Raw genomic sequence first — 17,500 nt, forward strand, 5'->3', positions numbered from 1 at the left:
TGTGTGTGTGTGTTGTGTCCAATCACAGAGCAGCCTGATACAATGTGAATTATCTAGTTGTGCTTCAAGCAGCAGATATTTGACGACGCCTCATTTGACCTTCTCTTCATTTTAAGATATCTCAACATAGGTCAACAACCCCCCCCCCCACACACACACTAAAATAATCCAGGACACTTCCTGTTACCTGTCTTAGCTCCGCCTCCCAGCACTAAATACTAAAGGCCTTTTTTGAATTTCCAGATAGAAAAGACAAGAAGTTAAAGTTTTCACATTATTACCTGTAAACATAGAAATGGAACGAGTCAGAGTGTTTGTTAATAAACTGACCTGAGATAATAATCACAGTGAAGATTAGTTATGGACTTGCTGCTGATTCTAAATGGATTTAATAAGAACTGATCTCAGAGCAGTGGAGGCGTGAAGCTGATCCCACAAACATCCGTCTTTCTGAAGGAAGTTTCTATTTATACTCCGCTGCAGCGACCCACTTTCCCTCAGACTCTGATTCAATTAACTGTCAGAACTGTGAATAGAAACTAATCTTTATTTAAACAAACTGGAGCGACACCTGTTCCTCGAGCCTGAGAAACAGTGTAAAGTCTGACCTGAAGGTGGCGCTACAGGAGAGGTCACAGTGTTAGGAGAACATTCAGCATCTAAAGAGCGGGAATACGATGAAGGTCGTCGAGTCATGTGACTGACACGAACCAATCAGTGATGAGGACGTGGTCCTGTGGACCGAGCCTCAAAGATCCACGACACCCAGAGGAGGAAAAGAGAATGAGCACAAACTCCAGAAAAGAAGGTCAGAGAGAGAGAGAGAGTTAGAGAGAGAGAGAGAGAGAGAGAGAGAGACAGAGACAGAGACAGAGACAGAGACAGAGACAGAGACAGAGACAGAGACAGAGAGAGTTAGAGAGAGAGAGACAGAGACAGAAAGAGTGAGAGACAGAGACAGAGAGAGAGAGAGACGGAGACAGAAAGAGAGACAGAGACAGAGAGAGAGATAGAGAGAGAGACAGAAAGATGGAGTTAGAGAGACAGTTAGAGAGAGAAAGAGTGAGAGACAGAAAGAGAGACAGAGAGAGAGAGAGACGGAGACAGAAAGAGAGACAAAGAGAGGGAGTTAGAGAGACAGAAAGAGAGACAGAGAGAGAGAGAGACGGAGACAGAAAGAGAGACAAAGAGAGGGAGTTAGAGAGACAGTTAGAGAGAGAGAAAGAGTGAGACAGAGAGAGAGTTAGAGAGACAGAGAGAGAGAGACAGAGACAGAGACAGAGAGAGACGGAGACAGAAAGAGGGAGTTAGAGAGACAGTTAGAGAGAGAGAAAGAGTGAGAGACAGAGAGAGAGTTAGAGAGAGACAGAGACAAAGAGAGAGAGAGAGAGAGAAAGAGTGAGAGACAGAGACAGAGAGAGAGAGAGTTAGAGAGACAGAGAGCGAGACAGAGAGAGAGAAAGAGACGGAGACAGAGCGAGAGAGAGAGAGACACACAGAGACAGAGAGCGAGACAGAGAGAGAGAAAGAGACGGAGACAGAGAGAGGGAGTTAGAGAGACAGTTAGAGAGAGAGAAAGAGTGAGAGACAGAGAGAGAGTTAGAGAGAGACAGAGAGAGAGAGAAAGAGAGAGAGAGAGACAGAGAGAGAGAGACGGAGAGAGAGAGAGAGAGAGACAGAGAGAGAGTTGGAGAGACAGAAAGAGAGACAGAGAGAGAGAGTTAGAGAGAGAGAAAGAGTGAGAGACAAAGACAGAGAGAGAGAGAGAGAGAGGGAGAGACGGAGACAGAAAGAGAGACAGAGACAGAGAGAGAGGGAGACAGAAAGAGAGACAGAGAGAGGGAGAGAAAGAGACAGAGATAGAGAGAAACAGACAGAGAGAGAGAGAGAGAGAGAGAGAGAGAGAGAGAGAGAGAGAGAGAGAGAGAGAGAGAGAGAGTGGTTTCACCTCGGGGAGGAAATGTCTGCAACTTTAAAAAACTTCAAAGAAACTGAGTGTGCCTGTGTGTGCCTGTGTGTGTCTGTGTGTGTCTGTGTGTGTCTGTGACTGTCTGTGTGTGTCTGTGTGTGTCTGTGTGTGTCTGTGACTGTGTGTGTGTGTGTCTGTGTGTGTCTGTGTGTGTCTGTGTGTGTCTGTGTGTGTTTCTGTGTGTGTCTGTGACTGTCTGTGTGTGTCTGTGTGTGTCTGTGTGTGTCTGTGTGTAGAATAACAATCAGGCTGCAGTGTGACTTGCTGCCACTGAGCAGCTGGAGCTCGGAGCTCGTCAGCCTGGGGTCAGAGTCAGTGATGGTGGACGTGACCCGAGCGAGAGCGAGAGCTGCAGCTCGGATCTGAGTTCATGAGGCTGAGCAGCGTCTGCAGGAGAAGAGGTTTCTGCTCCGAGAGAAACAACCTGGACCTGAATCATCTCTCAACGCTGCAGCAAAGAGAGAAGAAGAGGAGGAGGAGGAGGCAGGACCTGAGGAGCTTCACGGATCAGAACATCTGTGATCTCGTGGTCGCTCCGTAAAACTCCAGAAACTTATCATCAGAACTGCTCCACCTGAAACCTCGGATCCAAGTACAGAATCTGTTCTGGAGTTCAGGCTCTGACATGAAACCAGTGTCTCATCTCTTCCATGAATGAGCAGAAAACACAAGTCCTAACAACGCAGGTTTGGATGAAACCTCTGGACGGACGTTCTCTCCCTAATGAAGCCAAACATCTGGAATCATTTTAATCGCCTGTGTGTTCAAATCTAAACACATTTTGATTTTTGTCCAGCACGAGGATAAAGACTTTCCCCGGCATCGCAGTGGATTATTGTCGTCTCTGTTTGTTTGTTTACGAATCCTTTTATTGCCGTTGTTCAGTGACCCCAGGAGGACATGTCTCCAGAGACCCTGAGTCCTGCACCAGGAGGACACAGAGTCCTTGTGTCCCAGCGTTTGGTCGCTCAGTGATGAGCCTGAAGCTTTGTGTGTTTGTTCCATGTTTCATTTGATCTGTTAGTTTTGGTTTCACATTGTAATTTTGGGACTAAAGCATTTTGTCTGACGTGAATTTAGTCGTGGTTCAAACATTTTATTGTCGGAGGTAAAGACTGCAGCTTCCTCCTCTTCCTCTACTGTTTAATTATGTCTCTACTTCCTGTTATTGGTCCAAAAGGTCCAACAAAGTGTTTTCACTGCAAACCAAGAGAACCAGGTTCAGTTTGATCCAGATCCAGAACTCCTCTTCTGCTCTGAGGAACCGTTCACACCTGGTGTTCAGGTTCAGTCTGGAGCTCTGAACCCAACCAGGTGTGAACCAGCTCTCAACTCACTGAAGTCCTGGTTCCATCCATAACATTCATCTGAAATAAATCTGCTGGAGACTTTGGTTTATGTTGATTTTAACAGAAAGTTTTATTCAGTAGAAACAAGTTAATGAAATCATAATAGTTTTATCACTTTCATAACATCTTAATTTATTTTTTACACATTTCAAATTTGACAAATTTAAAATCTTCTAACAACAAATTAAAAGAAATGTTAACTGTATATCCGATCAAACAAATTACAACATTTATTAATTTAATTTAAATGTAAAGTTTAAACATTACACTGAAGAAGTATGAGATCAGTTCAGGGTTGTTTCAGCGGATCCAAGTTAAACATCATCTAAACTCATCTTCTGATTTATGATCCTGTTTGAATCGATATCACACGAGTTGAAGCTGAGATCGTTTCATATTCTAAGATTTTAAAATCACATTTGACTCATTAACGTAGATTTGTTGGATTTGGACGATGAATGTGAACAATCATGGAGGAAAAACCACAAAGTAAATTATTCATGTGATCATTTCAATTTTCATTCCACGTTGTGACGTTACAGCTTCATAGGAGAAGATGAGAGTTTGCTTTGTAAATCAAAGAAATAAAAAATAAAAATGAGACGAAAAATAAATAGATCAGTGATTTTCTCAGTGACGCAGGTTCGATTCCCAGCTGAGGACTTTATTACTATTTCTAAATCACATGGCTTCAACAGGACAGATGTGATTTGTAAAATTAAACCAGTTCAACAGCAGAAGCAACACGACCAGACAAAGCTTAACACCAACTAAACCCTCCAACCAGCAGCCTGGAAACCATCAAGCCCCGCCCACCTGCCGCACACGCACCAAACCAAACGCACCCAGAGCGAGAAAACCCCGAACCAGAGAAAGACCAAGAAAACAAGAAATAGATAAAACATAAATCCTCCGCTGCTGCTTCACACACGTCCTGCAAAGACAGAAACACACACGTTAACACACTGACCCACACCTGTACAACTACACGCACACGTTAACACACTGCTGCACTGACCCACAGCTGTACAACAACTAAACACACTGACCCACACCTGTACAACTAAACACACACGTTAACACACTGCTGCACTGACGCAAACCTGCCGATGCTAATGTGCTAACGCTAAAGTTCCTTAGAGCGAGAACACGATCAGAACAAACAAGTCGACTCACTCGTGCGTGTGTGTATGATCCCACAGTGAAGGGGTTTGATGGCCCATGTTTTCACACACAGTTTGTTGAGCTTCACCTCAATGTAACACAACTTCTCCTGCGTCTGTCTCACACCATCGAGACTCGTGAGCTTCATCACCTGAAGCTTCATCATCTCCTGAAGCTTCAGGTTTGTGTGTCTGTCCAGTTTCATCGTGTTCGTGAAGGAGGTTTAACAAAGAGACAGAGGACAGAGAGGAACAGTGTGTGTGTGTGTGTGTGTGTGTGTGTGTGTTACACTGACCTTTGGCCTGCTCCAGGTCAGAGTTCAGCTCGCTCTCTGATTGGCTGGGAGGAGTGTAGGGCGGGGGCTGTCTCGGAGGGGGCGTGGTTCTCTGCAGATGAAGTAAACAAGATGAACCTGAGTCACGTCTCTGTCTCTGCTGAGGCTGTGGCGCCCCCTGCTGGACTCTGCTGGAGTCACAGATCTCCACTGGGTCTCAGAGAGCTGGTCTCACTGCAGACTCACTGAGGTTCTCCGGTTCTAACAGTGGAACCGGAGGTGGAACCCTCAGGGCGAGGATCCTCACCTGTGGAACATTTAAGATCTAGAACCTTCCTCTGGTTAAGTTCATGCACTATGCCTCCTGAGTGTGGGTCTGTAAGCGTGAGGATTAGTGAGTTTATTTGTGTTAACTCATTGTGTTGTTGTGTTGTAACGTCTCCCTGTGAAACAGCCTGCTGTGATTTACAGGAATAAAACCAAACTGATCTGAAGTCAGAACATTTGTGAACTTTTGATTGGACCAGTGAGTCGCTGCCGAGATCATGTGACCAGAAGTGAGACGAGATCTGTTCTTACCAGCGAGTCCATCGTCTGCGCTTTGTGTTTAATGAAGCTGGGAGCTGTTAGAGAGACAGGCTACACACACACACACACACACACACACACACACACACACACACACACACACACACACACACACACACACACACACACACACACAGTCACACACACACACACAGTCACACACACACAGTCACACACACACACACACACACACACACACACACACACACACACACAGTCACACACAATCACACAGACACACACAGAAAGAGAGGGGGGGAGACAGTGAGATATTCACAGTATCTGGTGTGTGACCACTAAGAGTTTGAAAAGTTTTATCGTTATTTTATAAGTCTGAAGTGTGTTTGAACACGTGTCAGATGGAAACATGTTCAACAAAAGTCAAAACAACATTGATCTTATGTTATAAAACAGTTTTCTGTAGCAGCGTCATGGTGTGAACAAAGAGCTGCTGCGTTCAAAGTCATCAGGAGATTACAGTGTTTTTATCTGTTCACATTCTGTTAAACTGTTTCATCACAGCAGCTGAATCACCTGTGATCAGCTCCTGTTTGCAGTGAACTGTCAGTGGATCCTAGTGAACTGTGACTGGATCCAGTGAACTGTGACTGGATCCAGTGAACAAGTGGATCCAGTCAACTGTCACTAGGATCCAGTGAACTAGTGGATCCAGTGAAACTGAGGGAATCCTAATTCTAAATGACGCTCTTCAGAATCTGATTTGTAACTCATCTCTATGTCCGGCACAGATCCTGATGTTTCATCAGATTTAAATGTTCTCCAGAGCGACAAGTTCACAGAGGATATAACCCCCGCCCCCCCCCCCCCCCCCCCCGTGACTCCTCCCCTCTGATCGGAGCTTGGCTGTGTGTTCGTACCCGAGGCGTCGCACACAGACTCTGGACGATGAAGACGATCGGACTCGGAGCTGATTTAATGGCACTGACGGCCTCCTCGTGACTGGCAGCTCGCAGGTCCACACCTGACACCTGCACACACACACACACACACACACACACACACACACACACACACACACACACACACACACACACACACACACACACACACACACACACACACACACACACACACACACAAACACAAAAAAAAGGTGTTTTTGTGATATTTTAGAAAATACTGAAGCTGCTGAATTTGTTCAACATGTAAAAACACACAACATGTTTGTTTCTGTTTCATCCGTTTGATTTTCACGTTTCTTCTGAAACTCAAACAGTGAATCCACATAAAAGCCAGCAACAGATCTGAGGTTCTGTTCATTAACGGCCTCGTCTGTGTTGAGATGTTCACACAGAGCTCCAGGTCTGAGACCCACCTCCAGGATCTTGTCTCCGGTCTTCAGCCACAGCGTCCTGGCTGCAGGACTCTGTGGTAGAACCTGTTTGATGAAGATTCCCTTCAGCTCCTCGCCGTTCCTCAGACGCTTGATGACGTGATGACCTCCCACGATGCTCAGGCCCAGAGACTCCTCCTCCTCCGCCCACACCTCCACCCTACGGGACAGAAACAACACTATTAGCCCGGGTTAGTCTTCAGGGTCAAATGTTACCACGGTAACACGGGACAGATGAACACTGAAGATTGAGGACGTCGTGTGGACACAGTCTGGAATGGTTTTACCTGCGGGGGGGTCCCCAGTGACTGAAGGCAGGAGTTTCCTCCCCCTCCCCCTCCTCTCGTTCAGGAAGATTCCTGTGAACACACACACACACACACACACACACACACACACACACACACACACACACACACACACAGTCAGCTGTAGGTTTCTACAGTCGCTGTTTTAATGACACGGAGGTGAAGCACATTTCTTACCTGTGGCCTCCTCTGATTGGTAGAGAGGCTCCTCCCTGGGTCCGCCTCTTCCTCCTCCCCATGTCAATCATCCTGCACAGGAAGAGAATATTAATCATAATAACTGAATTAGTTTAAATGATATAAAATATCATCTAAACTGATTCAAAATGAAATGTGAAATATGAAACCACCGGTTCAACCAGCAGAGGGAGACAGAGGATTGTTCAATGGAACAAAACTAGGAGGAGAAGAGGTGACGAAGAAGAGGAGATGAAGATGAAGAGATGAAGAGGAGTCGGACAGGAGGAGAAGAAGAAGAAGAGGAGGACAAGCAGTTGATACTGACTCTGTGTCGGTGTCTGTCAGAGTGAGCTCAGAGTCTGCTTCACTGTCTCTGAAGTCTGGAAGACAGACAGACAGACAGACAGACAGACAGACACACAGACAGACACACAGACAGACAGACAGACAGACAGACAGACAGACAGACAGACAGACAGACACACAGACACACAGACAGACAGACACACAGACAGACACACAGACAGACACACAGACAGACAGACAGACACACAGACACACACACAGACAGACAGACAGACAGACAGACAGACAGACATACACACACAGACAGACAGACAGACAGACAGACAGACAGACAGACAGACAGACAGACAGACAGACAGACAGACAGACAGACACACACAGACACACAGACACACAGACACACAGACACACAGACAGACAGACAGACAGACAGACAGACAGACAGACAGACAGACAGACAGACAGACAGACAGACAGACAGACAGACAGACAGACAGACAGACACACAGACACACACACAGACACACACACAGACAGACACACAGACACACAGACACACACACAGACAGACACACACACAGACACACACACAGACACACAGACACACAGACACACAGACACACAGACACACAGACAGACAGACAGACAGACAGACAGACAGACAGACAGACAGACAGACAGACAGACAGACAGACAGACAGACAGACAGACACACAGACAGACAGACAGACAGACAGACAGACAGACAGACAGACAGACAGACAGACAGACAGACAGACAGACAGACAGACAGACAGACAGACAGACAGACAGACAGACACACACACAGACAGACAGACAGACAGACAGACAGACACACACACAGACAGACAGTAAGTAGGATGTCAGACACACGCATGTATAAACCCGGTCAGACAGTATTCAGTGAGTCTCACCCAGGATCTGGTTTCCTTCAGACACGATGCTCTCTCGCTCTGACGTCTGCTCGTCATCCTGCTTCTGACTCCAGCTCTGAAACAACCGATCACATGAGAATCTAACTCTTCAGAAACTTTAAGTTGGAGTTGGTTCAGGTCTCGGTTCTGCTGCTTCAGGTTGAGAAGGTCATGAAGCTCCAGCTGCCTGTCGGGTCTCGGTGACCTCGGGTCAGGTATCCACACTCACATCATATTTCCCTCATCTTCTCCCAGAGTAACTTGACGTTTGGATCAGTTTACTGAATTTTATTTTGAACTGGACATGAAGTTCGCCAAAGTCAAACTCCGACTCATGTACTTATACACAGTGACAGTATATTAAACCCATTTTCAGATCAGGACGTCTCTCCAGAAGAAGTTAGTACAGAGATCTGTGATTCATTCAGAACCTGAGTTCTCAGGACAGATAATAATGTGATGACCATGCTGCAAACAGGAAACTCTTGTGAGAGTTATCGTGAGATAACATGTGATCCTACATGGTGTGACCCTTAGGGGGCGGCAGAGAACATTCTGACTGAGGGAAAGTGTTGTGAGCAGATAATCGAGTGTGAGCAGATAATCGAGTGTGAGCAGACATGAACATGGAGGACATGTGGAGTTTGAATCCTCAGATACAGTGACCTCTCACCTCCTCTGGTCGACCTCGGCTGGAGGAGCTGAGCCTCCACTCCTCCCATGACGGGGGAGGTTTCCTGGAGAGAGAGTCCATCTTCTCCTCTTCTCTCTCTTCTGTCGTCTTCATCTCCTCCTCGTCCACAGCCATCTCCCTACCCTCTTCCACAGGCAGGAGGTCAAAGGTCAGGGAGGAGGTGGCGTAGCGAGGAAGACCTCCATCCAGGATAAGCTCTGGCTCCTCCTCCTCCTCTTCCTCTTCTTCCCGTCGAAGGTCTTCAGGCAGGATGGAGCCGTCACCGAAACCCTGACACACAAGGAAATCCTTCTGAAGTTACAGTCACCGTTTCATTGGACTGGTTTCACGGCTTCATCCCAAAGGTCGACCACAGACTGTCAATAAAGATGGCCGACACAGCTCCACCTCCTCCCACTGGACAGAAATGGAGCTAAAATATCTCACAAGTCTCATCTGTCCATCATGACGTCTCAGCCCATTTTTATATCATCATATAGTTTTATTAAACCAGATGACTTGGCTTCACGTCCTTCTTTAAATAGTGTATGGGGCTGAAAATAAATAAACCAATAAATGGGTCACAAGTAAAAGTAAAAGTTGGTTCTCCAGTGGACGAGCTCATCGCTGCCTTTCCTCCACGAACATCTACTGATCCACCAGCTTCTACATGTCAATACAGACGTTATAAGCTGAAAGCAGCTGATATCATGTCTCAGAGGAATGAAACAGTTTGAACATCACAGTAATAAAATCCTCTTCAGTTAAGAGATTTAATAAACACACTAGAGAAGAATCCAGAGGTTCTCTGATCGACAGGTGAAGACTCAGCTCAGTGAAACTCCTTCCTCTCGTCTCCAGTGAAGAAACTTCAGCAGCTCTCTCCACATCTCAAACTGCACTTCTGCCTTTATCCCTGGACACATTAAGGTTTTCTCCAACTCCCTAAAGAGCCTCCCTCAGCAGATCGCGAGGGTGTATCCTGTTCTCAACATTACGATGCAGACATTAGCCCGCACGGGGAAATATTAATGACAACACTTAGTCTAATTTCCATCGACGAGGCCTCATCCTCAAGGACTCTGCTGCTCTTCTTTTAATTTGGGCCTGGGAAGCCGGCCCATCGCGGCCGTATAAGTGAGGTGAGGAGCAGACGGCGGCAGCAGCAGCGAGCTCATAACGCTAACAGGATGTTCTGCAGACTGATGTGTATTGGCCGTGACTGCCTGGCCTCATATTCATAAGATTTAAAGACACTGTCATTTAATATCTGTGCCATTAGACGATGAGGAGTCGGCTGCTTCGGACTCACATTGAGCAGCGCAGGATTCAGGGAGTCACGATCGGAAAGTTCACTGCTCAAACTTCAGTTTTATTTTACTGCACAAGAACAAATCTTAGGTTTATTAATGTTATCTGATGAAGACCTGACATAAACCCAACATGTGATATTTATCACAGGAAATTATCACCATCCTACAAAATCTGTCACAAAGAAAGATGTGTCCTCAAAACAGAAACATGTTAAATGAAAGTGATTGAAATGATCAGAGGTCTAAAGAGTTTTCTGTCAATTAACCACTTTATCCAATTAAAGCTGCTCATGGTCCGACCGCAGACTGTAAATAAAGATGGAGGACACGCCTCCACTTCCTGCTTCTGTAGGAACATGAGGTAACGTGATGTTAAGTCTGTGATCGTCAAGCGGAGCCGACGTGTCCGTCAAACAAACACTGAACCAAGACCCGCAAAGGTGGTGTCAGTTGTCATGGTAACGGTTCCAGCTCAGAGCTGTTTGCCGACAGTGAATCTGGTCGTTTTCCTTCTGGTTTCATTCAGAGTGAACTTTGCTCACAGCAGATTTCTCTCTGCTCACAGACGATCAGAATCCTGAGAGGAGGCAGCATCTCTCTCCTGCAGCTCTCTGCTAGATATGACCTCTGGAAGTTAACGAGGTGTGGAGGTGTAACGGGGGTCTCTCCCTGGTCAGCACGCCGGCGTGACAGAGAACGCTGCGGCGGGAAGTGACAGCACCGAGCCGCTGGTCTTTATGGAAACCCATCAGAGACCTGTGGGCTGTGAACAAACCTCTTCCACCAAATGGGCTGAATATAAAACAGGAAATAAAACAACAGCAGAGGGCGAGACCGCAGGAGGACGGACGGTACTGTGATGAGTACAGGAAAGAGTACAGTAGAACTCAGTAGAGTACAGGAAAGAGTACAGTAGAACTCAGTAGAGTACAGGAAAGAGTACAGTAGAACTCAGTAGAGTACAGGAAAGAAGAGTACAGTAGAACTCAGTAGAGTACAGGAAAGAAGAGTACAGTAGAACTCAGTATAGTACAGGAAGGAAGAGTACAGTAGAACTCAGTATAGTACAGGAAGGAAGAGTACAGTAGAACTCAGTAAAGTACAGGAAAGAGTACAGTAGAACTCAGTATAGTACAGATACAAAGAGTACAGTAGAACTCAGTAAAGTACAGGAAAGAGTACAGTAGAACTCAGTAGAGTACAGATAAGAAGAGTACAGTAGAACTCGGTATAGTACAGGAAGGAAGAGTACAGTAGAACTCAGTATAGTACAGATACAAAGAGTACAGTAGAACTCAGTAAAGTACAGATAACAAGAGTACAGTAGAACTCAGTAAAGTACAGGAAGGAAGAGTACAGTAGAACTCAGTAAAGTACAGGAAGGAAGAGTACAGTAGAACTCAGGAAAGTACAGGAAAGTACATGAAATAGTACAGTAGAACTCAGTAAAGTACAGGAAAGAAGAGTACAGTAGAACTCAGGAAAGTACAGGAAAGTACAGTAAGTAAGAATACAGTATAACTCTGCAGGGTACAGTAGAGTTTAGTAGAAATCAGTAGAGTACTGTAAAGTACAGGAAATAAGAGTATAGTAGAAATCAGAAAAGTTGAGTAAAGTACAGTGAAGAGTACAGTAGAGCTCAGTGGAGTCCAGAGGGGAGCTGGTTAATCTGCAGTAACCATGACGACAGTAACAAGATGATGATGATGATGGTGGTGGATCATCAGTGAAGTACGGAGGCCCTGAGGTTCAAAAAGAGGAGATTTGTTCTCTTATAAAGAATTAACAACGATAACATGTAAAATTAAAACACCTTCACTACAGAGTCATCAGCGTCCTGTGATGAAGATCACCTCCTCCTCCTCCTCACCATGATGGGAACATGAGAGAGAAGCAGAGTCTGCTGCCTCCTACAGGAGCTGAGGCTCACTGCAGCCTCGCTACAGGACCCTGTTGGTCTTTATCGTTTTATTCAGATATGTTTGAGTTCAACACAAAGAACCTCATTTACATTTATAAAATAGAAGGTAAATAAAGACGAACGCTTCCAAAAGTGAAACCAAAGCATCTTAATCGCCCCCTGGTGGCTGAATGCAGTATAGATAATAGAAATCTGCCTCTTCCAACGTGTCCAACTTCTATATTTACAGTGTATGATTTAAATGGAGCTGAGGGATCAGTACTGTACCAGTGTTCACAGGGAGTACTGCATAATACAGCAGTAGTACTGCTGGAGTATACACAGAATACTGCAGTAATATACACACTGAGTACTGCAGTATTCACTGTGAACAGAACTGCAGTACTCAATGTACTGAAGCTGGAGTGTCCTCAGAGCACCCCCCCTCACTTAAGAGAGATGCTGCTGGTTGAGCTGATGGAGCACTTTATACATCCAACCTTTCTGCTGAGTCAGCAACTCCTCACAGTGAGGGGGAGGACAGGGGGAGAGAGGGTGAGAGAAGGTGAAAGAGAGGAGGGAAGAAAGAGGAGAAGGAGGGATGATGGAGGGGAGGGAGGGGAGGGAGGGGGAGAAGATGAATCTGAAAGACAAAGCTGGGACAGAAGCATGTCTTCCTCTAGAAGAGTGGAAGTGACGACCAGAGGACAAACAGACTCTGAGCTTTAGAGAGAAAGTACTGAGCATGTTTCTGTTGGAGCTCGTGGACACTTACAGAGAAACTGAGGAACCGTTCACACCTGGATGGATTCAGAGCTTCAGTTCAGTGTGAAGCTGAACATCAGGTGTGAACGGTTCCTCAGAGCAGAAGAGGAGTTCTGGGTCCGGATCAAACTGAACCACGAGGACGTTTAACGTTTTAGCACTTTCCCACTTTTCTCACGACACGAACACGAGATCATGAGTTCCATCTGGAAAAGTTTGTGCTTCAGGACTTTTTATCCAGAGTCTGAGGACATTTTCTGATCTGAGTCTGTCTCCACAGATGAAAGTCTGTGGAGACAGACTCAGATCAGAGACATCAGCTGAGACAAACGAGCAATGAGTTCTCTCACAGAGAAACTGTATGAGCTGTTACTTCTATCTAAAGAGATATTAAATACTACAAATACCACATGTTGTACTTGTAGTATCACTTTCTGTATTTGTTTCTGAACGTGTTGGAGGTTTCCACAGAGATAAATCCAGTTTGAAACCTGCGTCAGTTTCTCTTTGCTCCTGTCGTGCTCTGAGTATTTATTTACATTTATTTATTCCTCCATTTATTTTTCTTTATAGTCAAACTCTCTCATATCCGGACCAGTAAAGCAGAGTAAAGTGAAATGAGTTAAGACAGGAGATAAAGAAAAGAGACGAGGGATTTAAGAGCAAGGGGTTGATGATGAGAGATGGAGAGAAGAGGAGGAAGAGGCGGAGGAGGAAGAGGAGGAGGAGAAGAGGGAGGAGGAGGAGGAGGAGGAGGAGGAGGAGGAGGAGGAGGAGGAGGAGGAGGAGGAGGAGGAGGAGGAGGAGGAGGAGGAGGAGGAGGAGGAGGAGGAGGAAGAGGAGGAAGAGGAGGAGGAGGAGGAGAAGGAGAGGGATGATGGGCACATCTGGGGCCTCTCCTCTAAAGCTGTGAACATCCATGTTCCTGAACATGTCACTAACATGTGAGGGTGTGTACCTTAGGAACCAGCAGATGTGTGTTGCTGAGAGACGTTGTGTTGTCGTCCTGTCGGCTCGTCTCTGTCGCCTCCGCCTGTAGAGACACGATGAAGATCAGTGGAGTCAACCGCTGCTGATGAAGAAGATCTTCAACTAATCAACTGCAGGAGGAACATGAGCCAGCAAGAGTCTGGAGGTTTGGTTCCAAACAAGAGGGTCTGGATACAAAGGTCTGGACCTAGAACCGGGAGTTCTAGACCACGTGGTCTAGACATAGAGCTGGAACTTCTGGACCTTCAAGTAGAGGTGCAGTGGAAACCACTAAAAGGTTTGGATGGACAAGGTCTGAAACTAAGACTAGAATAACTGCACCCAAGACTAGAAGGTTCAGAGCTAAGACTAGAAGGTTCAGAGCTAAGACTAGAAGGTTCAGAGCTAAGACTAGAAGGTCAGGATCCACAATGTGCCTAAAACTAAACGATGGCCCTGACCATTTATAGATCTACACTCACAGCAAAAGGCTGATCAAGACCAAAACTAGAAGATCTCACCCCGCTGGAAGGTTCCAACGTACATTAAGAGCATACGAGCAGGAGGTGTGAGCTTACCACCAGAGGCTTCCGGACACCCAGGTGGACCGTGCCAGATGGGATCGACTTTAAGACCTCCACAGACTGGGCCAAGGTGAGCAGGTCCAGCTGGGTGTGGTTAACTGAAACCAGCTGGTCTCCAGGAAGAAGGCCGCCGTGACGCTCTGCTGACCCGCCAGGAACCAGCGAGCGAATCACCATCACACAGCGACCAGCATCCAACGGGTCCTGGAGAAGAGAGGGAACAAGAAGAGTCGACCTTCTGAACAGACACCAAGACTGAAGACAAACATATGGAGACATTCAAATCAGGGACTGAGAGAGAGAGAAAGAGAGAGGGACAGAGAGAGAGAGAGAGAGAGAGAGAAGTCCAGCAACACTGAACCCAGGTCAGTTAGACTCTGACCTTCAAGACAGTTCTCATCTCCATCATGGACAGATATCTGTGTTTAGACTGAGAGAGAGACAGAGAGAGAGAGAGACAGAGAAAAGAGAGAGACAGAGAGAGAGAGAGAATAGAGAGAGAGAGAGAGAGAAGTCCAGCAACACTGAACCCAGGTCAGTTAGACTCTGACCTCTAAGACAGATCTCATCCCCATCATGGACAGATATCTGTGTTTAGACTGAGAGAGAGACAGAGAGAGAGAGAGACAGAGAAAAGAGAGAGACAGAGAGAGACAGAGAGAGAGACAGAGAGAGACAGAGAGAGAAAGAGACAGAGGGAGAGAAAAGAGAAAGAGAATGGGACCAACATCCCATAATTCCCAGAGAGAGAGAGAGAGAAAAGAGAGAGACAGAGAAAGAGAAAGAGAGACAGAGAGACAGAGAGACAGAGAGAGAGAGAAAAGAGAGACAGAGACAGAGAGAGAGAGAGAGAAAAGAGAGAGACAGAGAAAGAGAGAGAGAGAAAAGAGAGAGAGACAGAGAGAGAGAGAGAAAAGAGAGAGACAGAGACAGAGAGAGAGCGAGAGAGACAGAGAGACAGACAGAGAGAGACAGAGAGAAAAGAGAGAGACAGAGAGAAAAGAGAGAGACAGAGAAAGAGAGACAAAGAGACAGAGCGAGAGGAAAGAGAAAGAGAATGGGACCAACATCCAATAATTCCCAGAGAGAGAGAGAGAGAGAGAGAGAGAGAGAGGCAGAGCAGCAGCAGACAGGTAGGGGGCGACAGAGACCAGAGAACTCACAATCACATTTACACATGGACCTGCAGGTGAGGCGTTCTCATCCTGATTCTAGTGAGGAGGTCAAAGGTCACGGCAGGAGAGAGAGACGGACGAGTTACAGAAGTTGAGCGACAGGAAGTGAGAGGACGAGAGGCGGCTTCAGAAAACAAATCTCAAATGTTGACCACACGTTTTTCAATTCAATTCAATTTGCATAACACTAAATCAGAATATACACTAAATCAGAATATACAGGATCTCAAAGATCTGGAGGTCAAGACCTTAACGTGTTTAGAGAAACACTTTGGGGGGGGGGGGGTCTGCCTGGACATGACCTTAACAACCAGTGAAGAACCAGTTTGATGCTGCGTCAGTCAAACTGTTTATATTTATTAAATGTGCATCAGTTCTTGAAAGAAGATATTTGGGGGCGACGCCACCGAGACGTCATGTTAAATAATGCAGCGAGGTTATAAGCATCTGTTCACTTCCAGAGTAACTTTGTGAATATTTATTATTGTAAACTTTATTCTTCACGCATGTTAAGTTATACGCTCCGCCTGCAGAAGTGGAACACTGGTACATGTTGAGTTGACCTGCCGGGCACCAGCTTGGCATCGCTCTCCTCCAGGAAACACAAGTAAAACTTTGAGTTTCCTGTTCCTGATTCCAGCAGAAGACTCAGCGCTCGCTCGTCTGTTTAACCACGAGAACCAGGAGGCGGGGCCGGGCCTGCCAGAACCCGAACCCCTGGGAGACTCACGTGCCGACCGTGCAAACCTCTCCCGGTGAGAGTCCGTGTGCATGTGTTGAATTCCCCTGCGCTGAACCCAGGGCAGCGCCCGCACTGCAGAGCGAGCGCCGTGCCAAGTTTCCGCTGCCAGAACAAAGCGGCGCTGTATTTATAGAGCGAACAACATGGCTACAGGTGGCGAGGAGTCAGAACGCCAGTCCTCTACTCCTACAAGATCCTCGGGAAAAAAGAGAAAGGCCTCAGAGAAGTGGAGGAACGTAGGAGAAAGTGTGAAAAAAGAAATTAAAAATGCACTTTGCCAAAAGTAGAGAACACAATGAGTGTGTTTTTGGGAGATGGAGGCTGCAGAGCTGGACTTTTTAAACCTTCCTGATGGAAACTCAGGAGGATTTTACTACTGAAATAAACAGAGTTAAAGTATTTTTAGGAGCTCGGAGACTCAGCTTCACATTTTGTCTTCTTGTTCTCTTCTTTTCAGAGTTTAAAAATCTGATCATAGGAGCAAAACACTGCCGATATTTAATTCTGAATATAACTTTATGGACAAAGACACAAGCCTGTCTACCTGGTTTGTTCCAATGAAGGGACATCTTATTGAGGCAGCATGAATTATAGAATATATAGAATATAATATACTATATATTATTTATAATATTTGTATCTCTACATTTCCCACGTTGGTGGGGAGAGCTGTGATTGGCCAGAAGACTCCTGACGTCATGGAGGACGTGACAGCTCCTCCACATGAAGCTCCACCTCCTTCTCCATCCGCCTCCTCCACGTTAGCAGATGGGACACGAACCAAACTAATAACTCAAAGTCGAGGATAAATAAAGCTTTGTCGTTTCAGGTCGTTCTCATCTGAAGTTTGATCAAGTGTTTCTGATCAGTTTGGTTTGAATCAGTTATTTGATGATATCAAAATGAGCTGAGACGTGATGATTGACAGCTGACACTGACTCCTGATTGGTCG

The 17,500-nt window shown here is 46.1% G+C and overlaps 1 protein-coding gene across 1 annotated transcript in view; it reads right to left on the reverse strand.

Moving 5' to 3' along the window:
- patj (PATJ crumbs cell polarity complex component) overlaps window positions 1-17,500 on the reverse strand; it is a 63,691-nt gene that overhangs the window by 22,035 nt on the left and 24,156 nt on the right. The window contains exons 19-29 of the mRNA XM_061077657.1: window positions 14,626-14,835; window positions 14,037-14,111; window positions 9,101-9,391; window positions 8,428-8,503; window positions 7,512-7,566; window positions 7,184-7,255; window positions 6,986-7,057; window positions 6,681-6,858; window positions 6,223-6,333; window positions 5,336-5,395; window positions 4,778-4,868 (exon numbers count right to left, since the gene is read on the reverse strand). Coding sequence (XP_060933640.1) covers window positions 4,778-4,868; window positions 5,336-5,395; window positions 6,223-6,333; window positions 6,681-6,858; window positions 6,986-7,057; window positions 7,184-7,255; window positions 7,512-7,566; window positions 8,428-8,503; window positions 9,101-9,391; window positions 14,037-14,111; window positions 14,626-14,835 — 1,291 coding nt within the window. The remainder of the gene's footprint in view (window positions 1-4,777; window positions 4,869-5,335; window positions 5,396-6,222; window positions 6,334-6,680; window positions 6,859-6,985; window positions 7,058-7,183; window positions 7,256-7,511; window positions 7,567-8,427; window positions 8,504-9,100; window positions 9,392-14,036; window positions 14,112-14,625; window positions 14,836-17,500) is intronic.

The sequence above is a fragment of the Limanda limanda genome, chromosome 9 (assembly GCF_963576545.1).
Source record: "Limanda limanda chromosome 9, fLimLim1.1, whole genome shotgun sequence".
NCBI lineage: Eukaryota > Metazoa > Chordata > Actinopteri > Pleuronectiformes > Pleuronectidae > Limanda > Limanda limanda.